Source organism: Neopsephotus bourkii, unplaced genomic scaffold (assembly GCF_033783945.1).
Source record: "Neopsephotus bourkii isolate Nb327-2 ecotype Australia unplaced genomic scaffold, CSIRO-AGI_Nbou_v1 NB_1600, whole genome shotgun sequence".
Taxonomy (NCBI): domain Eukaryota; kingdom Metazoa; phylum Chordata; class Aves; order Psittaciformes; family Psittacidae; genus Neopsephotus; species Neopsephotus bourkii.
Genome location: NW_026902076.1, coordinates 4,943,372 through 4,963,043, shown reverse-complemented (window position 1 = coordinate 4,963,043; position 19,672 = coordinate 4,943,372). Strand labels below are relative to the sequence as shown.

Here is a 19,672-nt window from a genome sequence, read left to right as displayed (position 1 = left end):
AAAACAAAAGGAGGAAAAAAAGACTGTTTTAACAAATGATAAAGAGTATCCCTTTCCTGTCAGTAGACCAATGAAAAAAGCACCTACGCTTTTTTAGAGCCGGATTCAGGGTTAATTCCCTTGTATGCCTGAGAACATCAGTGCCCACTCGGTTCACAGTCCAGAACAGCCTCCACATCACCACACAATAGGAGCACTGGGGGTGAGACAGTGCCTGTCTAGGCACCATTAGTCTGCCCTGGCAATATTTGTTGAACCAGTGATTGAATTCAGGTATCCCTGGATTCAGTCCCAGATGAGTAACATAATTCCCAAATAAGGAATTCTCTGTTCTCTCATTTTGTCTCACCTCACATGGCTTATGCATTTAAAGGGCACTTTTATAGCCGACTTGTAAGAACAGGGGAGGAAAGAACTATATGTTTAAAAAAAAAAAAAGAAAAAAAACCCACAAAAAAAATTAGTTGGTTACATTTGTACTCTGTAAATTTATAACATTTGTACTCTGTAAATTTGTAACAAGCTAAAACCAAACTTGATGGTACAAGACAACAGAGTGAGATGTAATTACAACAATTCAGTCCTGAAAGAATAACGATAGAAAAAATTTCCCACCAAGATTCCTCAGTTTTCTAAATCTTCTCTCAAATAAGCCTAAGAACACTCCTATGGATGCTGAATGTTTACCAACAAGACTAAAGTAATTCCTTCTCTTTAGAAGACAGTAAGAGCTGGATGGAAATGATTATTGAGACATGATAGGGTATTTCAAGAGCAGTGATAAAAATTGCCAAGTATAGCTTCAATAAAAAAGTTTGCAGCTAACTTAGTCTGATTAACTGCATCTTCGACTAGATACTAGTAAATCTGTATCTGTGCAGGTTAGAAATATGTCTCCAATGTTCTTCAAGGGACAGTGTTTGTGGGATAAATTACTGTGTGAACAATTTCCAAGGCTAACAAACTTGGAACAGTAGCCAAAACAGGACCCTTGCTTTAACTAACTTTTATATGTGTGTTTTTCAGTTTAGATTCTTCACCCTTGTAGCTCAGGAACTTATGATTATTACTTCCTTTGGAAAAACAATTGTGACTTCCCTCAGAGGTTTGTCTTCTGTTTAATGCAAGTTCAGGCTGAGCTTTTTGCATTTACAGACAAAAGTGGGGGTCATGAAGACGTGCAATCATTTACAGCAAGGCTGGGACTGGATTTCCTGCCATGCTGCAAGAATCACTGCAGTGGAAGTCACCAAGTGCCAGGGAGCACTGAGCACCCTTCTACAAGTGGATAGACACTGGAAAAGAAAAAAGTTATACCTGAACAAATAAATCTGTAAAAAGCAACTGCAAAAGGTCTCTCAACCACCTATATTGAAAGAAAAGAAGAAAAAGAGATAAAAAGGCCAACATGAGAATGAGTATTTTGTTTTCTGTTCTACTTAGTTCATACTTGAAAGCCCAGGAAGCAGACAGAGGAGATATATGAGCACACCCTGCCTTCATCTGGGCTGCTGGCAAGTCTGCTTGGACACACCACCTCCCATTCTGCTGTTCCAGAAGTAATAAAATCTGCCGTCATCATCATGATGGTGCCAAAGGCAAAGAAGAGTTTTCTGCAGAATGGCTTGTAAGAAAATTAATTGATGACAGGCTTCTTGGCAGTTTGCAATCATAACATTTGTATGATCTGCTGACGCCATGGTTTTATTCTGTGCTAATCAGATATTGCTCTCCTTACTGTGCAAAGGCATCTCTTCTAGCGATTGTGGAATGGAGAAGGCAGATTTCCGAACAGTAATAACTCAGTTCATATCAGCACATATTTTTATAAAGTCTCAGAATACTCAGTGGAAACAACCCAAACACATAACAGCCAAAATGTGACAATCTGCCTGATCAGTTTATGTTGTGGATATCCAGCTTTTCCAGCCATCTCCTTAGCTCCAGTACTTCACAAAATGAACCAGCTCCTAAGAGATAATTTTGGACTTCATTTACACAAAGCTGGACTCATCCCACCTGACATAATTGAGTTGGCTACAAGAGAATCTCTGTCTTCTCAATCTTCCTCTAAGTAAATGGAAGGAGACAGACACCTGTAGATTTCCAGACAGACACATGAAGTCATCCTATACCTGAAGGGGAGGGGGAATAATATCAGACCTGAACATGACAAGCTGTGGGATGGGGTGCTAGTGAGGGCCCTCAGCTTGTTACTCTGAGGTGTGCTGGGTATGCTGGAGCACATTTGAAGTGTTACAAAGATGAGACAGGGATCCTGAGGTAATAGAAACAAAGAGAAAAACACTGGTGAAATACCTCAAAGATTTAAAAAGTGTTCCTCTAGGAAGGTGACATGATTGACAACCCAGCTGAAGTGCCTCTACACCAGTGCATACAAAGCAGGCAACAAACAGGAGGAGCTGGAAGCCACCATGCTGCTAAAAAGCTACAACCTAGTTGCCATTACTGAAACTTGATATAACAACCCCATGACTGGGTTGGAGCTATCAATGGCTACAGGCTGTTCAGAAAGGACAGGTGAGGAAGGAGAGGTGAAGGGGTTGCCTTACTTCAAGAAGTGGATAGATTGTGAAGACCTGTCTGAAGAATAGCCTTGAGCTGCTTGAAAGCTTATGGGTACTAATTAGAAGCATGTGATTGATATCTACTACAGGCTGCCTGATCAAGTGGAGCTTACTGATGAAACCACATCTTACCACACCTATAAGAAGCATCGTGCTTGCAACTCTTGTTCTGCTGGGGGACTTCAACCAGCCTGACATCTACTTGAAAAGTGACGTGGCTAGTTGTAAGCAATCCAAGGAGATTCTTGGAGTGCACTGAGGATAACTTCTTGAAACAGGCAATAACCCTACCACAGGGAATGCTATACTGGACCTGATGCTTGCAAATGCAATTCGTGACATCAAGATTGGAGGCAGCCTGGTCTGTAGTGATCATGAGATAACAGAGTTCACAGTCCTTTGGATCTTATGGATCAGGTGAAGAGTAAAGTTAGGATCCTGAATTTTCTGAAGTCAAAATTCCAGCTGCTTAAGGAGTTAGGCAATAACACCCCATGGGAAACTGCCCTCAGGGACAAGAGAACAGAACAGAGCTAGCAGGTCTTTAAGGATGCTTTCCATAGAGCACATAAATTCTTGATCCCCAAGTGTAAGAAATCAGGAAAAGATGGCAAGAGACCATGCCTGAGGGGTGGCATACCATCCAGAAGGACCTGGAACAAGGTTGAGAAGCGGGCCCATGTGAACCTCCTTAAGTTCAATAAGGCCAAGTGCAAAGTCCTGCACCTGGATTTGAGAAATCCCTGATATCAATACAGATTGGGGGGCTTCAAGTATTGGAAGCAACTTTGTAGAGAAAGACTTGGGGGTTCTGGTGGATGAAAAGCTGAACATGAGCTGGCAGTGTGCACTCACAGCCCAGAAAGCCAAGCATCCTGGGCTGCATCCAAAGAAGTGTGACCAGCAGGTTGAGAGAAGTGACTCTGCCCATCTACTCCATTCTGGTGAGACTTCACCTGGAATGTTGCATTCAGATCTGGAATCCTTAGCTCAGAAATCCTTAGCATTTCTACTGTGAGGACATGGTGAGAGAGGTGTGTTTGTTCAGCCTGCAGAAAGTAAGATGAGAGTAGGTTGGAAGTTTTGTAGCAGAACTCACCATAAAATTGGCTTTAAATTTCTAAGAGTGACAAAGGTGAAGAGAGGAAAAGAAAGAAATATCGTGGCTGTTTTCTGCTCTCTTGGTAGCCACGCGTCAGAATTTGGGTGCTTTCTTTGCATACTACAACTGCAGAAAACTTCAGTTTGCTCATCTGAGGGTCAGGATTCTTGCATACTCCTGGAGCTGTTAGAGGAATTCTGGGTGCCACCATAAACCCTGAGAAAACAGCAGAGGGTTGCAGAAATCTGGTGCTAGAGCAGCAGATCCCTGTGTAAAATGAGAGCACAGCTGCACGAAGCTTTCATCTTCCCATTTAAAATGAAAAGATATTAAATATTTTTAAACACTGCCTAGGTAAAAATAAGCGTATATCTAAAAAGAGGTTCCAAGATTCAGATTATGTAGTCATTTTTTTATGGGTAGACATCTGTTTCAGTAACATACTGCTTCTCTTGAAAAGCACACTTAGGAAGACATAGGGTACATCTTGCAGGCCACAGATAATGTTGTAAGAGAATTCATTTTACTACTGCTTGCTGTTACATTTTTAACTTTGTCCTAATGATCTGGTTTGTATTTAGCAATCTTTTAAGTTTATACAGTGCAGTTGGAGCCTTATGAACGAAAACACCATTATAACAATCATTTGTAAGCTTGAGAGATATAGGCTGAAGCTGTACAAGTTTCTGTCTCAGTCTTGTAATGATAACTTATGACAATAGCTAAAATCACTTTTAGTTCTTTAAAACTGAAGGGAAATAGTAATTTACGATGTCATGGTTTGGATGAATGAGCAACGTTCTCAGAAGAAATCATCTAAATAAACTGATACATAGGCTGCTGGAGGAGGCAAACAATCTGAAAATTGCTTTCTCAAACAAAATATATCTTTGCAATTTGTCCCAGATTTAAATTGCAGTGATTTATATAGATATAGTTTGTTCATTTTACATCTACCGTTATTTGCCTTTCTGAGTAAATTCAATGTACTGAGAGCACATCGTGACGTGCTACTTACAAAGCTTTGCTGACATAAAAGCAATAAAAAGAAGCATGCTGTGAGATCAGTGATTCATTGAGAACAGTCAGCACCTTGCTTCTGGTGTAGATTAGAACTTTGTTCTGAGCTGAGCAAGCAAAACCCTAACAGGATGCCAGTTTCCAGATTTCTCTCAGTTACATCTACCAAGCAATTAAATGCAGTCAGTAGTCTGGGTTCAAGTTATCTCTGCCTTACACCTATTGCAATGACTGACAATGCCACATATGAAAGTGTATGAAAATCACTAGAAACAGAGAGCTTGAATGAGTTTGATTCAGCAGCTTCCTTATTCCTCCTTTTTCTTTCACAGCACTGGGCTGCTTAGAAGAGGTAATCTGTTTGTTACACTTTTTAGAGATGAAGGGTACCTGAATCAGCATATCAGAGGAAAAGAGAGTCATCTCCTCAGTTCCTATTACAATTAAAAACTCTCTTGTTTCTAATGGTCAGAGAAATTAGCGAATGCACACAAGAAAGTGAGGTGGGAGTGATGTGCTCAGAACAGACAGGGTTTGATCCTAAAGCTGGTGCTAGTGATACACTATCACGATTTTGCTGCTTTCATGGCACATTCCCAAATAATTCCCAGGTGCAAATTAGGCTTTGGGTATGGATATTTTATTGTAAAGTCTAAAAATGTAAAATTCCATGGTGATTCTTAGATTACACAAGCTGGTCTCTGTGACAGAAAATTAACACTAGAAATATTTAATTCATTAGAACGGATGCAGATTAGGGATCACCAATGAATTCTGGATGGACTTTTGCGCAACAAAAGGTTCATGAGAGAAAGGGCTCCCTCTCCAGCCCTCCTTGAGGTATTAGGAAAATACACATGCAAACCAATTTAGTGTTCAAAACTATTTACATCTGAAATTGTGGGTATTCAGAATAATAATGGGAAAAGGGTGGTATCCAGCTGGTTCACTGCTCCTGAACCAAAAACACACACCCAAAAAAAACTACAAAATGTTCCTTATATATTAAGTCTATGATGAATTTAATCAGTGTAATAATTAAGTGAAAAGCTTAATTATACCCTCTTGGGACAGATTACTGAAGGTCAGGTTTCAGATACATTAATGAGCTGCTAAATGCTGTTGACTGGGAAAGGATTTTTTAAGGCCTGCACAAGCCCAGTTATATTTCTAATGCCAGCACTGGGCATACTAGATGTCTGTGGGAGTTTTGGCATGAAAAGAAAGCTCATCTTGTCCTTTATGTGCTATCATTTCACCAGGTTTTATGAGAAGCATCTTGAAGATGAGGACATGCACCACAAAACTGTTGGGGGTTGTTGGCCTAATTCCAGCTTTACAAGGAGTCCCCTGGCCAGTGATTTAGAGGGAGAATCTGAGATATGCAGGGAAGGAGGCCTTTTCTGGTGACAGTCCTGCCTCTTCAAAAGGCTGAAAAGCAACAAGGAAAGGAGTCTAGGGCTTGTGGAAAATGCAGCAGTCATGTTATCTCCAGAATTGGGAAGCAAATATTTTAGCAGATGTCTATTATCTTGGCACAGTTTACTTCTGTGTCTTGGTCCAACACCCAAGGTATGAATCCCCAGAGTATGACATATGCATATATTGGATGATATCAGGCTTTAAGTATATATTGCAATAAAAGTCCTGGGTTGCATGAGAACAGCAAGGCCTGGTCAATGACAAGTGTACACTGATGGATCCCAGTAATATTTTAAAACCAGATTTCTTTTTGCCTCAATTTCTCTGGCAAAAAAATGGTGTAATACCCATAGCACTGTCACAGAGGTCATGATATTTATGAATGTACATAGAGGATGTAGGAATGAATGCAGGAGCTTCCATATCGACCCATAGCAATATAATTAATCAATCTGTAATCAGTGCTGTGTACAAATGATAAGGGTAAATAAGACCTGAAACCACGCAGTGAATGAGGAAAGTGTTTGTATCAGTTTAAAGACAGGTTTCTGAATATTATAACAATAAGAATAAAATTAGTACAGTCAAAAGCACAAGTACCAGAGTTAAGGGCAGGAAGACTTGCAGAGTTTTAATTCATTCTTCATGTGCATATGGATTTTAATGCATTCAGCCTCAGTAATACAGAAGGACACAAAATCATTCAGGCTGATGCAAGCCAAAGAGTAATCTATTTCAGTATCTTATCTCTAGTAGTAGCCAATAGCACATGCTTTAAAAATGAGGCTTTCAACAGGTTAATTGCACCGTAAAGTCATCCTTTCTCAAAACATTCCCCTTGGCTCCATCTGCTACTTGGCTTTCTGGCTCTCACACCCAGATCTGTTGGTTCTGACTTTAATGACCTTTTCCATGCAGTTTTCCTTCATGAATGCATGAAAATCCTCTTAACCTCCTGAATGGTCCATATTAGTGTTACAGGTCTTTGAACAATTGTCATGCGAGTCTAGCTGTGAGCAGCTGGCACAGCATCAATATGCTTCAGTTGTAATTTTTTAATAGAACTGCATAAAGAAACATAAGAAATAGGGGGTTATTTCAGTCATTTCAATAAGCCATTTCTTCTTTCTTTGGTTCATTTTGCTTTTAACTCTTTGTCTAATGACAGGAAACTCTTGGATCCAAGGATAGCCTTTTGCCATGCAAAGGTATGCTGAGGACCATTATAACCACTTAGCAGCTTGACTGAATTAATATCTGCATCTACAGCATTTCCTGGCACTGCTGTTTGATAAATGGAATAAATGTAACCTACACAGCTTGGATCTGCAATATGAAATCTCCAGGCTAGATTTTAGGGATAAACTGGGAATATGGGAGAGGGATGTTGCTCCCCCACAGCATTACTGAGTGAGCAGCACAGCTTGTGTATCTCAACGTAGGGCAGCAGTCACATTGCTGCATCAGCTGCTTGGCAGCAGCCGAAAGCAGACTTCCCAGCTCCAGCAGTCCCACTGGTGGGATGACCTGAACCAGAGCTGCAGTGCTGCATTAGGGCACAAGCAGCCCAGCGCTGCAGTGCACAGAGCACCTCCTTCCTGGGCTTGGCAAGGGCAGCAGAGCAGCCTTCCTCCACATCCTTGTGCAATGCAGAACCTGGGTTTTGAGGGAAGAAAAGGGAGATTTAATACATATTTACCAAATTTCTGAATGAGTCCCCCTTCTTTCCTTCACTCCCAGCTAATGGAAGCAAAAAGGTAATGTTGCCTCCTGCTCTGCCTCACCACCCCTGTTCTGAAGTAAACAGATGTCAGCAAGTCCTGCATTAACACCACTGTTAAAAATATCACTGTCAGCAGATGGGTCCATTCCCTTTGGTCTAGAGCTATCTCTTCATTGCTGAAAAACTGTGGTTTTACATCAAGATATGTAGTTCAGATGGAAACCTCAGTGGTTGCATGAAGAGCAGACGTGTTATGCTCTGCACCTTAGTGTTCACCAGCTGGAGTAATTTCCAGATAGGAAAATATTAGAGAAGGAATGGATTTGACCTGCATTAATTATCAAGATAGAAGTTAGCCCTGCTTTTCTCAGCTAGAACCTGGCCCTAAGGTACCAACTGAAAATGGGCCGCTTCATCCAAGATGCAGCAGTTGTGCAAACCCTGTGAACCAAGCTAACCACAAGACCAGATCTTCAGCCATTGGGGAAGAATGGTGCCTCATTAGGCTTTGGAGATGTGTGGGGAATATCAAACAGACTATATCCTTTTCAAAAGAAGATAGATGCCCTCAAGGTTCGGTTGGCCAGATGACTAGATTCACTGGCAAAGTGAAGGGTGAAATATTTCCTGCTTATTACTTGTTACACTCTGGCATCCAGATTATGCAGACAATTGTATCTTGTCACCAAAAGATAAAAGTTTTTACACTTTCATAACTAGGTCCCACCACTGAAAATGTTATGCACTTCCCTCATGAGTAATTCCAAAAGTTGTCCCACTCTCTTCAAACGCTCTTGTACTCTCTTCATGCGCTCAAGCTTACGAATGCACTAGTCATTTTTCAGACATACATACTTTCACACCTTTTATTTGTTTCTCCATTTCTATTTTCTTCTCCAAATATTAACTGTTCTATTGGTTTTCTGTGAAGAATCCGCGGTTGGTTTCTCTCTGCTAGAAAGCAGCAAATGACTAAACTCATTGTTTGTGTAATAATTCAAGTACAGATTATTTTTTCTGAATGACAGAATCCACACTTGATAAAAGCATTTTTGGTTTTTTTGGACTCACTAACACCTTATTCTTCTGATTTCCATTCGGATGTTACTGGATTATCAAATCCAGGTTAAAAACAAAGCATTCTGATCAGTGTCACAAGTCCATCCTATGCTTTTAGCATCAATGAATATATAATCAGTTCATTAATAGCTTGATCTAAATTAATTCTTTGTCTTCTATATGTCACTTAAACTCCCATCAATAAATAGTAATTTCCATATGTGCAGTCCTTGTTTACAATGTTCCTTAAAATGCTTAGATGAGAAACAGTGAAAAGCATTTTAATTCATTGCTAAGCACAGCAGAAAACTAAGCAGGATTCCAACTTTATATACAATTTGCAAGCAGTATATGTGAGCTCAAACATAAATCTCTCATAATGAGGTTTGCAGCCTGATGACTAATGACATCCATTGAAATGTTCTCTGTGTTCAGCTCTGTTTCAATGCATAAGGTGAGGGGTGTTGCTATTTAATACTTCAGTTCCTTCTAAAAAGAAAAGGAGCTTCTAGGCATTAAAAACTGTAAAATTGGACCTTGAAATAAACTGTAGCAAACAAGTCTTGACTACAACGTGTATTCAAGTGGTGTCAGTAGGGTTCAGCCAGAAACATGTTTGCATCTAGACCACAAGGTCTTTGGCTTTTCTCCAGTGCTTAACCCCGAGCTTCTACCCAGGGATGCTTCTGGTGAAGCTCTGGAAAGACCTTGTCAATATGAAAGATCCAAAATTGGATAAGATATAAAATCAGAGATGCCAAATTCATATTAGCATTAATTATTCTTCATTCAAATCAAGATCAAGTTCCCATTAAACTGGTCTCTGTGCAAACAGGGATAACAGTGTTTGCCTTGGAGTCTGACAAATGAGAAACAAACTGATGGAAGATTGAGGATCTGCCAAAGTGATGTGACATGTAAGTAAATTATCACTATGCAGTTTAGCCCAGTTCCCTAGTTGCTTTCTCATGTCTAGGATTTTTATTTTGCCTGGGAAAAAAAAATATTTTGGGGTGGATGGGAAAGAGTAAAGAGAGAGGGATGTCAAGGACTGTGGACCTGATTACGTGAAGAGAGCATGTAAAAGAAAGGAGACCAAAAGAACAAGTGAACCGTTATTTTTTCATCTGTTTCCAACAGACTGGCATTAATGTAAGTTACAGACTGCAGCTCCTTAGGATCTTAGAAGTTGAATTAACATTGGGACTCTTCTATGGTTGCTACATCGCTACATCATTTTCTTCTTCTACAGGCTTCTGCAGACTTCCTTCTGCAGTGGGAGGATTTAGGAAAACAGTGTCCAGATGGACTTTATGATTATTCTTATGTAATTTTAGTAGTCTAAAAGTCAGGCTTCCAGGCTGAAAGTCTCGGCTCCCTTTCCAACAGGTGAAAAGAAAGAGGCACTTTCACAGCTATAGCTGTCCTTGAGAAGTTGCCAGTATTTCATGGGAGTAGTGTCTGGCTGCTACTGAGCTTTCCTGAAATGCCATTATACAGCAAACACCAGACAGATCAAATGTTTGCCACTCCCTCACTGCTTTTCAGTCTCAAACACTCACAGGGTTGCTATTTGCCAGGCTACACTGAAATGCCCATAACAAGACTAACTCTTTTATGTTTTGCTCTTAGCAGCAATTCCCAGAATTATTTAAAAGGCTTTTTGAAGTGCTCATGCAAGCAGAAATAAATGCCATCACTTGGAGCACACATGAAGGCGTTGGTAATAGCCTGTGTGTTTAACAGAAGTTCCCCATGATGCAGTTACTTTTTTAATGAGGTTCATGTTGTAATGGGAATGAACCAAAACTTGGGAGCTGAATGCCACTGATGTGTTCAGGCCTGCAGAGTGGCTATAAGCTGGCAGAAATCACATTATGGTTCACAAAATGGTTAAGATTGGAAGGGACCATCTAGTCCAGCCTCCTTCCTCATATTCAGATGGAACTTTCAGTTTGTGTCCATTGCCCCTTATCCTGTTGTTGGCCACCACTGAAAGATATCTGACCCTGTTCTCTTGACACCCACCCTTAAGAAACTTGTATGCAAACAGGCTGTTCTCTGCTCCTTTTATTCCCCAAGGCATTCACCCTAATTTTTCCAATTTTTACTTTTAAATTTCCTTGTCAACAGCACGGACCTGGAACTAGATGATCTTTAAAGGTCCCTTTTAACTCAAATCATACCATGGTTCTATGAAAATATCATGCCCCATTTTAAAACAGTGCTCCAGTTTATGTCTCTATCGTACTAGGGTAAGCAAAATTATTGCCTCCAAATTCTTATGTTGTTATTGTTAATTCAGCTTCTTACATGTTGTAACAGAATGCATTTTACTTATTCTCTTTGAAGGTCCCCATATCCTCTAAACAATCTTTTGTCTCACTTCTTCCTTTGTTATATCTCACTATGAATTTCTTTCATTTGATTTCCTAACACAAAGTTCCTTGCATTTATCTTCATTAAATTCCATTTTACTACTTTCTGATGACTTGTCCAAGTTTAAAGTCCTGCTCTACAGAGGGCTTGAACTCCTCTTTAGTATAACCTCTCACACAAATTCCGTGTCTATATCATTAGTGGAAAATACCAAAAAGAAACAGGCCCAAGACAGACCTTTGATGCAATCTCTCTGAAAATATCCCTGTGAAAATTGATATATCATTGGAAAAAACTTTATATGCGCACACTTTCAACCAGTTGAATATATATTTCCTATGTTTTCCTCTAAACAGTATTCCCCTTGTCAGAATATGAAGTACAATAGTATTAAAAACTTTCTAAGTTCAGTAGAAAGATATTAGAAGGCTTACTAAAAGAGCTTCTGTCCTTATTCCAGTTAGACTACTTGCTTTTCAAAACAAGAAATTAGATTGACTTAAGGTTATCTGGTTTAATAAGTCTATATCATCTTTTTCTGACTACCTTCCTATCGTCTCAATGATGGTATTCTATTATCTGTTGAGATAGATAAGAACTAAGCTGGTGGATATTAAGTTCTGCAGGTCATCTCCTTTTTGAAGATAGATATTATACTTGTTCTCCCTGTCCTTGGACCATCCCATCTGCATTCATTCTCTAAGGTGACTGCTAATAGTCCAAAGATTTCTTTGGCTTAGCTTTTAATTGATTCACCTCCCCAGGCTCTTCCAGCTTGAATAAATTTAACTGTATTAAATGGTCTTTAATCTGTTTTTTCACTCTTCTCATTTCTGTCCCTATCCTCTTCAAACTTATTTTAAATATCTGCTCATAATTACCTTTTTGTTTTGAAATGTGAGTCAGAAAAAGCATTATATATTTCTACCTTCTCTGCAGCCTCCCTTACTTGCTCTCATAAACTCACAAGTACTACTAGAAAAAAAATCTCTGTTGTCTCCTTTCTTCTTAAGTAGTCATAGGCCATTGCCTGTCTGGCAAATAAAAATTGCTGTACTTCATTCATGTCATGTTAGTACCAGGGAAATTTGACAGTTTTGACCCAGAGCCAAAGACCCCATGAACCTTCCTAGAACTGCTCAGTGAACTTAACTCCACTTTCAACGTTGTCAGTGACATTAGTGATGAAGCTGAAGGAACAGAATTTTGCAGAGTATCTGTGGTGTCTGAATCATCAGAAATGTCAGAAAATGTTCATAAAAAAAAGGATTTGTATCATTGTTAAGAAAAGGGAATAGAGGTGCTTATCTGGGGAGAACAACAAAAGCTGTCTGGAACACTTGGTATTGGAGTAATGATGTGGGAAAACCAGTCAGGCAAACATTTCTTCTTGTGGCAGCAAGAGAATTCCTGCTCTGTATTTCCTAATTCCTGTATTTGTGTAATAAAGCTGAAGTTATCTGTAAAAGGAAGACAAGTGGAAATTTTAAATCTGTGTAATAACAACAATCATAAAAACATCAGTGTTGATTTTTATCCTCAAAGAAGTCACAAATATAAAAATTTTGTTTCTTTAAAAATATGTTCTATTAGAAAAAAATCTAGAGTTCAATTACAGTATTTTAATTTTCAGTATTAACAAAAGCTCACATATACATATTAGTGTATACTCTTGGGTAGTCTTTGCATACAAATGATCTTCACAATGAAACATCTTTCTATTAATCGTTACATACCTACTATAGAATTAGTTGCACCCAGTATTTGTCATTGAGAATGTGATACACTAAAACTTATAAATTAATAACAATAAAAGCATGCCAAAGATGGAACTATGAATATAATCTTACAGGTGGGCAGATAAGTGAGACTGTGGAATAAGAAAACTCAATTTTACTGTAAATTAATAAAGTTGGTAGAGCATTGTTTCACCTATGGTTTCTTTGGAAAGTGCCAGTCCAATGTAACCTAAACCATTTCTTCAAAAGGACTTATTTTCATAAGTTTCCAATCTATAAACATTGCAATGATCCACACTATTTTAACATTTTCAGAATCTCTTATTTTTTATTTGTTTGCCAATCATTCTTAGCTTTGATCTCTAACAAGAGACTCCCACAGTTATCCTCTCTGTACATTTACATGTATAACAACAGCCTGCAAATAATGGACCCATTTCAGTGACATTTAGAATGGGGATAGATATCTCAGACACTACTACAATCTTGCAAGCTTTGTGAAAATTCATGTCTACAAAGCAGAAAAAATCCTGGGTTAGTACCTCCTAGTGCTAATATAGGATCTACTTCCTAGTACCTAGGAGGTAGAAGGCAGAACTCAACTATTTTGTCTTTTATTGGTAACATCAGGGGGCCAATTAGCACATGTATCTTAGCCAAGGAACACACACCTAGCTGGTGGACATTTGGCTGAGGACATTTAGACTGGATATTAGGAAACATTTGTTCACCAAAAGGTTCGTAAAGCGCTGGAACACTTTGCCCAGCAAAGTGGTTGAGTCACCATCCCTGGAGGTATAGAAAAGATGTGTATGGTGTTAGGATATGACTTTGTGGTGGACTTGGCAGTTGGACTTGACGATCTTATAGGTCCTTGCCAACCTAATTGATTCTATAATTCTTATCCTACTATATTAAACCATGCAAGGACAGGGGCACTGGATGATGACCACTCAGCCTTGTCTGCACCCTGCACTATACTTGCACACTTGTTTTAAGCAGAATATAAAACTGCATTCAAATTACTGGATTCTGCAGCTTTATTCAGCCCAAGGAGCCAATTCTTTCTGCTTGATAGTGTGAAAGTGACGGTGTGCAAGACAAGCCTTGAGAATTTGAACAGACTGACCCTAAGTTTACCAGGGAGTTCAAGGTCCCTCCTGAACCAAGATGCTGATTCATAAGACAGCAGGCTTTTTGCTAATTGCAAGACTTCTGTAATACTGTATGCTTACCTTTCACTGGGGATGCTGATTTGCAGTAAAACAAGTAACATTCACAGAACTTGACAGTTTATGCTGTAATTTTCCCTGTCCAGAATGACTGTCAGGAGTCTCTTTTGGGCAAAATAAGCAGCTGAAGGAATCCAAAGAATTAAAATCAAAAGACAAGCTCAACAATCTTTTTGTTCACTCTGATACACTTCATTATTTGCAGATCTCCTGCTGTCATATTTCTGGTTATGTTACAAGAAAATTACCTTTGTGTATGCTGTGTTGCATACACGTCTTGTACTTCAGAGAATGAAGGCACACAGAGGCAGAGGCATCTGCAGTCTGCTTCTACTTCTTTATTTGCTCAGTACTGCGTTTCCTTACATTGTCCAGAATTTTGTTAGGGCTTGATCCAAAGTGCAGAGAATGATAGAATCATAGAGATCTTCCCACTTTCTCAGAAAGCCCAAATATATAGTTTTAATTTTTGATCAGGAGTTTCCGTTGAAAGCCAAACCATTTTGGCTGTGTTTTTTAATGTCAGTTGTTGTATTTTCCCCCAAATTGAAATTTTCTGTTAAGAAATAAAAGAATATGATTGTATATATATATATTCAACATATAAGTTATATGAAAATGTATACATGAATAGCCTTTACTAATTAAACATTTTCTAGTAAGATTAGTTTCAACTTTATCATTCTGTCCCAAAGTTTAATATCTGTAGGGCTGTGATTATGATGAGTAAAATGAAAGTAAGTCTGTAGTAAGCTTTAGTTTATTAAAAAATCATACCCCTAAAATAATTCTCAGTTTGGAACACAAAGTAAGAACTTGTCATGGAGCACTGAGACTACATCTGACTCTTTTCAGAATGTCCTCTTGTGAGCTAAGGGAATTCCTTCTCATCCAAATGAGCTCTAAATACCTAAGAGAGAGACAGACGGAGACAAAATAATGAAAGAAAAAAACAAACTATATGTTTTCTAGACAATTAGTGTAGACCAATTACTTGACCAGTATTGTACTCTCCATCCTTACTAGCAGCATGTCAAAATTTACAGAGTATGGAAACTTGTGTACTATCATTGAGAAGTTCCAATTTCACTCAATAGGTAGAGAACCATCATATAAATTATTCTGGTTATTTGCACTTAATGGCAGTGTATCTTTTCCTTTGTCTAGCATGAAGAATGAAGATGTCCCTTTCTTGGTCACACCTGCTCATTTCTCAGATAATGCCTTCAATTTATAGTCCCTGGAATAAATCGATACTTGCATTTGCAAGTGTATGAAACTGAATCTTTTGAAAGATGTAGTAAGATACCACAAGAAATTTCATGAATGAGCCTCAGACTTCCACTAAACTTCATGTTCTTTTATGTCCTATATATGCAGTGAATATGAGAACTAATTCAATGTCCATTAAAATCAATGAGTGTCTTTTAAAGGCTATTTCATAATTTTATTTCTGAGCATGGAGAGTCTCAGAATATCAGGTATTAATTTAAGCAGCTGCATATGAATTCTGGTATCTAGCTTTTGACAGACACCTCACAATTTTTCATTTGTTTAACTAGTTTCCAAATCATAACAAAATTTAGCTGACAAAATTTTTTTACTCCTGGAAGATGAAAAACCTTCCCAAATCTGGAGGATGGTAGGACCCCTTTATATATGGTACATGTACGTACTTTGTTTTCTCATTCCAGGTCATGGAACCAAAGGAGTGTTTGAACTTCTTTCAGGATGGCGTCGAACCAGAGAGAATCTGCCATTCAAGGACAGAGTAGCAGATGCCTACTCAGATGTCATGGTCTCCTACACAATGACAAGCTCCTTGTATTTCATAGCCTTCGGCATGGGTGCAAGTCCTTTCACCAACATCGAAGCTGTAAAAGTCTTTTGCCAGAACATGTGTGTCTCTATCCTTTTGAACTACTTCTATATCTTCTCCTTCTTTGGCTCCTGCCTGGTCTTTGCTGGCCAGTTGGAGCAGAACCGTTATCACAGCATCTTCTGCTGCAAAATCCCTTCAGCAGAATACCTGGACCGAAAACCTGTGTGGTTCCAGACCATGATGAACGATGGCCATCAGCATACTTCTCACCATGAGACTGACCCTTACCAGCATCACTTTATCCAGCATTTCCTCCGAGAGCATTACAATGAGTGGATTACCAACATATATGTCAAGCCATTTGTGGTGATACTTTATCTCATCTATGCCTCTTTCTCCTTTATGGGGTGCTTACAGATTAATGATGGAGCCAACATTATCAACCTTCTTGCCAGTGAGTCTCCAAGCGTCTCCTATGCCCTCATACAGCAAAAGTATTTCAGCAACTACAGCCCAGTGATAGGTTTTTACATTTATGAACCTCTTGAGTACTGGAATGGCACTGTGCAAGAAGATCTAAAAACACTAAGCCAGGGGTTCAATACAGTGTCCTGGATTGAGCAGTATTACCAGTACCTTCGTGTGGGTAACATCAGTGCAACCAATAAAAGTGATTTTATCAACATTCTCCAGAGCTCCTTTTTAAAAAAGCCAGAATTTCAGCACTTCAAAAATGACATTATTTTCTCCAAAGCTGGAGATGAGAACAACATAATTGCTTCTCGTTTGTACCTTGTGGCCAGGACTAGTGAAAACACACAGAGGGAGGCAATAGAATTGTTAGAGAAGCTGAGACCTCTCTCTCTTATACAGAGCATCAAGTTCATTGTGTTCAATCCTACTTTTGTTTTCATGGACCATTATGGTTTATCAGTAACTATGCCTGTCCTGATTTCTGGTTTTGGCATCCTGCTGATGTTAATACTGACCTTTTTCCTGGTTATACATCCTCTGGGAAATTTCTGGTTAATTCTCAGTGTCACCTCAATAGAGCTGGGTGTCCTTGGCTTGATGACTTTATGGAATGTAGACATGGATTGCATTTCTATATTGTGCCTTATCTACACTTTGAATTTTGCCATAGATCACTGTGCACCCCTGCTTTATACATTTGTACTAGCTACTGAGCACACCCGAACTCAGTGTATAAAGAACTCCCTCCAAGAGCATGGGACAGCCATTTTGCAGAACATTTCTTCTTTCCTTATTGGGTTGGTCCCCCTTCTCTTTGTGCCTTCAAACTTGACCTTCACACTGTTCAAATGCTTGCTGCTTGCTGGCAGTTGCACACTTCTGCACTGTTTTGTTATTTTGCCCGTCTTTCTAACCTTTTTCCCACCTTCCAAAAAGCACCACAAGAAAAAGAAACGGGCCAAAAGGAAGGAACGAGAAGAGATTGAATGCATAGAGATTCAGGAGAATCCTGATCATGTTACAGCAGTCTGAAAGGCTTAGTAAAAATAGTAGTATATTCTCTTTTTAAAAAAGCATTGCACAGAGATGCAGGGAAAATAGAGCAAAGATCTCAGCTGCTTGTGCTGGCCAGGTCTGACAAGGCAAAGGAAGATCAAGAAGGGGTATTCATGACACACCAAGGTGCACACTTTTTTTAACAAAAATAATGCAAGTAAAATTAATCTCAAATGTTTCCTTTGGATCCTCATTCTTCACCAGGGAAGAGTCTGTTAGCTATTAAGTGTTCCTGAATCTCAAACTGTAGTTCTAATGGATATTGCTTGATCTGTCATACTGAAGTAAAGGTAAAAAAAAAAAAAAAGTTACAATTAAGTAAAGAGTAGAGAAAAAGGCAGATTTGTTTGATAAAAATTGTCCAAAAACATTTCAAATGAGAAAAAAGGAACTAGTCCAAGAAAGATAAAAAAATACCATGCTATTTTTTTCTTATTTTCTTGAGAAGCTGGTTAAGATGAAACCTATGCACTTGGGAAGTAGATGTTTAAAACAATCCAAGCCAAAGTACTTCCCAATTACAGTATACCACGTATACCTGTAACACCACAATTAGAGTGTTATTGTGAATATGGATGGCAAGGTTACATAGTTTAGGGACAGAAGAACTGTTTATATAAGAGAAGAGCTAATCATAGCCATCTGAAAATTTAACATTTAGTTTCTTTAAATGTAACACATGACTTTTATCCCACAATGTTACAGCTAGTAGTTAACACCATGCTTACATTTTCGGTAATTTTGAATGGTGAAATTCCCCTTGAAATAACAGATCTCACAAAACTAACGAAGGCCATGAGTACTGCAGCAGTATTTGCAGTTCCTGCAATGTAACACTTGTGAATTCTAATTTCTCAGTGTTGACATTAAATACTGAATATTAATCAAGCAGGCATTTTAAATGTAATGTGAGATTGCATATCACAAGAATAATGTGATTATGTAACAGCTGAGTCAGCTCTGGAGCACCTGTACAGTATTATCATGATATGTTCGGTCCAGTGGACAAAGGTATATGTTTGCTGGTACTTGCAATATGCTGCAGAAAGTGGGATTTCCCCCTTCTTTAAGCAAAACATCAGTCAAACACCTGCCACACACAAAAAGACCTTGTTCAGGTTTGCATGGGGATGAATCACCTCCTGGTTGTAAAAGGACAGATTGGTCCCCTGTCGGAAAGGGAGGGTGAAATGTCTTTGTTATTATTATTCCTAAATATTTGAGTGTTGATTAACTGCAACATAAAGCTTTGTTATGGCAGTTGAAATTTCACAGGAGAGTGCAGTAAATCCACAGTCACTATGTGACACTAGAAATCATACTGTAAAAAACTATGAATGACTTTCTTTGCTTTGTAAACTATACAGCTTAAAAGCCCGAGAGAAGGGATGAAAACAGATCTAGAGATTTCTGTCTGCTCTTTGCTCAGTTCTGCACTGGAGCTTGCCATGTCCATCTCTCCTTTCAGTATTTTAAAAGGGCTTGCATTCTACTCTCTGGAATATGGTATACCATCACCTACATGAGCAATGTCTTCCTGAATATACAGTATCCATGAGGACACTATGTAAAGATATCACTATATGGAGTGTTTATGTCTACTCTGTATTATTTGTTGGTACTTTTAAAAGATGTCTGGAAGCTTTCTGCCTTCCAAAATGTGTATACTTGTCTATTTGTGGCTGGTTAACTCAGTCTCAAGCCTGCAGAGCTTGCTGATGAGGGTGTGTACATGCATTTTACTAAAAATCCCTCTACAAGAAGTCGATTCATTGTTATGTGATATCTCATCTCTTACTGCTGTTTCATGGTTAGGGAGAGCCAGAAAAAAAAATCAGATGCAGCACAAAAAAGCCATTTCTAATATTCATTAGCTGCTTCTCTTTCCAAGAAATGCAGTTTCCCTCTTCTCTATACTTTCTGTACTTGGCCATTACCATTTGCAAAAGTGACCTCTGTGTTTCAAGAGTGGTCAAAGGTCTTGATTCTTCAAGGAACCTTTTGTGTGCAATGTCTTAGAGAAAGATAAACTTTCTAGATAAGCAATGTTTGCAAA

At 38.8% G+C, this 19,672-nt stretch overlaps 1 protein-coding gene across 2 annotated transcripts in view; it reads left to right on the top strand.

The window, feature by feature from the left end:
- The window catches only part of PTCHD4 (patched domain containing 4), an 85,976-nt gene extending 66,507 nt beyond the window's left edge, over nt 1–19,469 (top strand). The window contains exon 3 of one of the 2 annotated variants that reach the window (XM_061372336.1): nt 15,959–19,469. In XM_061372336.1, coding sequence (XP_061228320.1) covers nt 15,959–17,592 — 1,634 coding nt within the window. In that variant the 3' untranslated portion in view covers nt 17,593–19,469. The remainder of the gene's footprint in view (nt 1–15,958) is intronic. The other variant, XM_061372337.1, reaches the window with a different exon arrangement.
- The last annotated feature ends 203 nt before the right edge of the window (nt 19,470–19,672 follow it).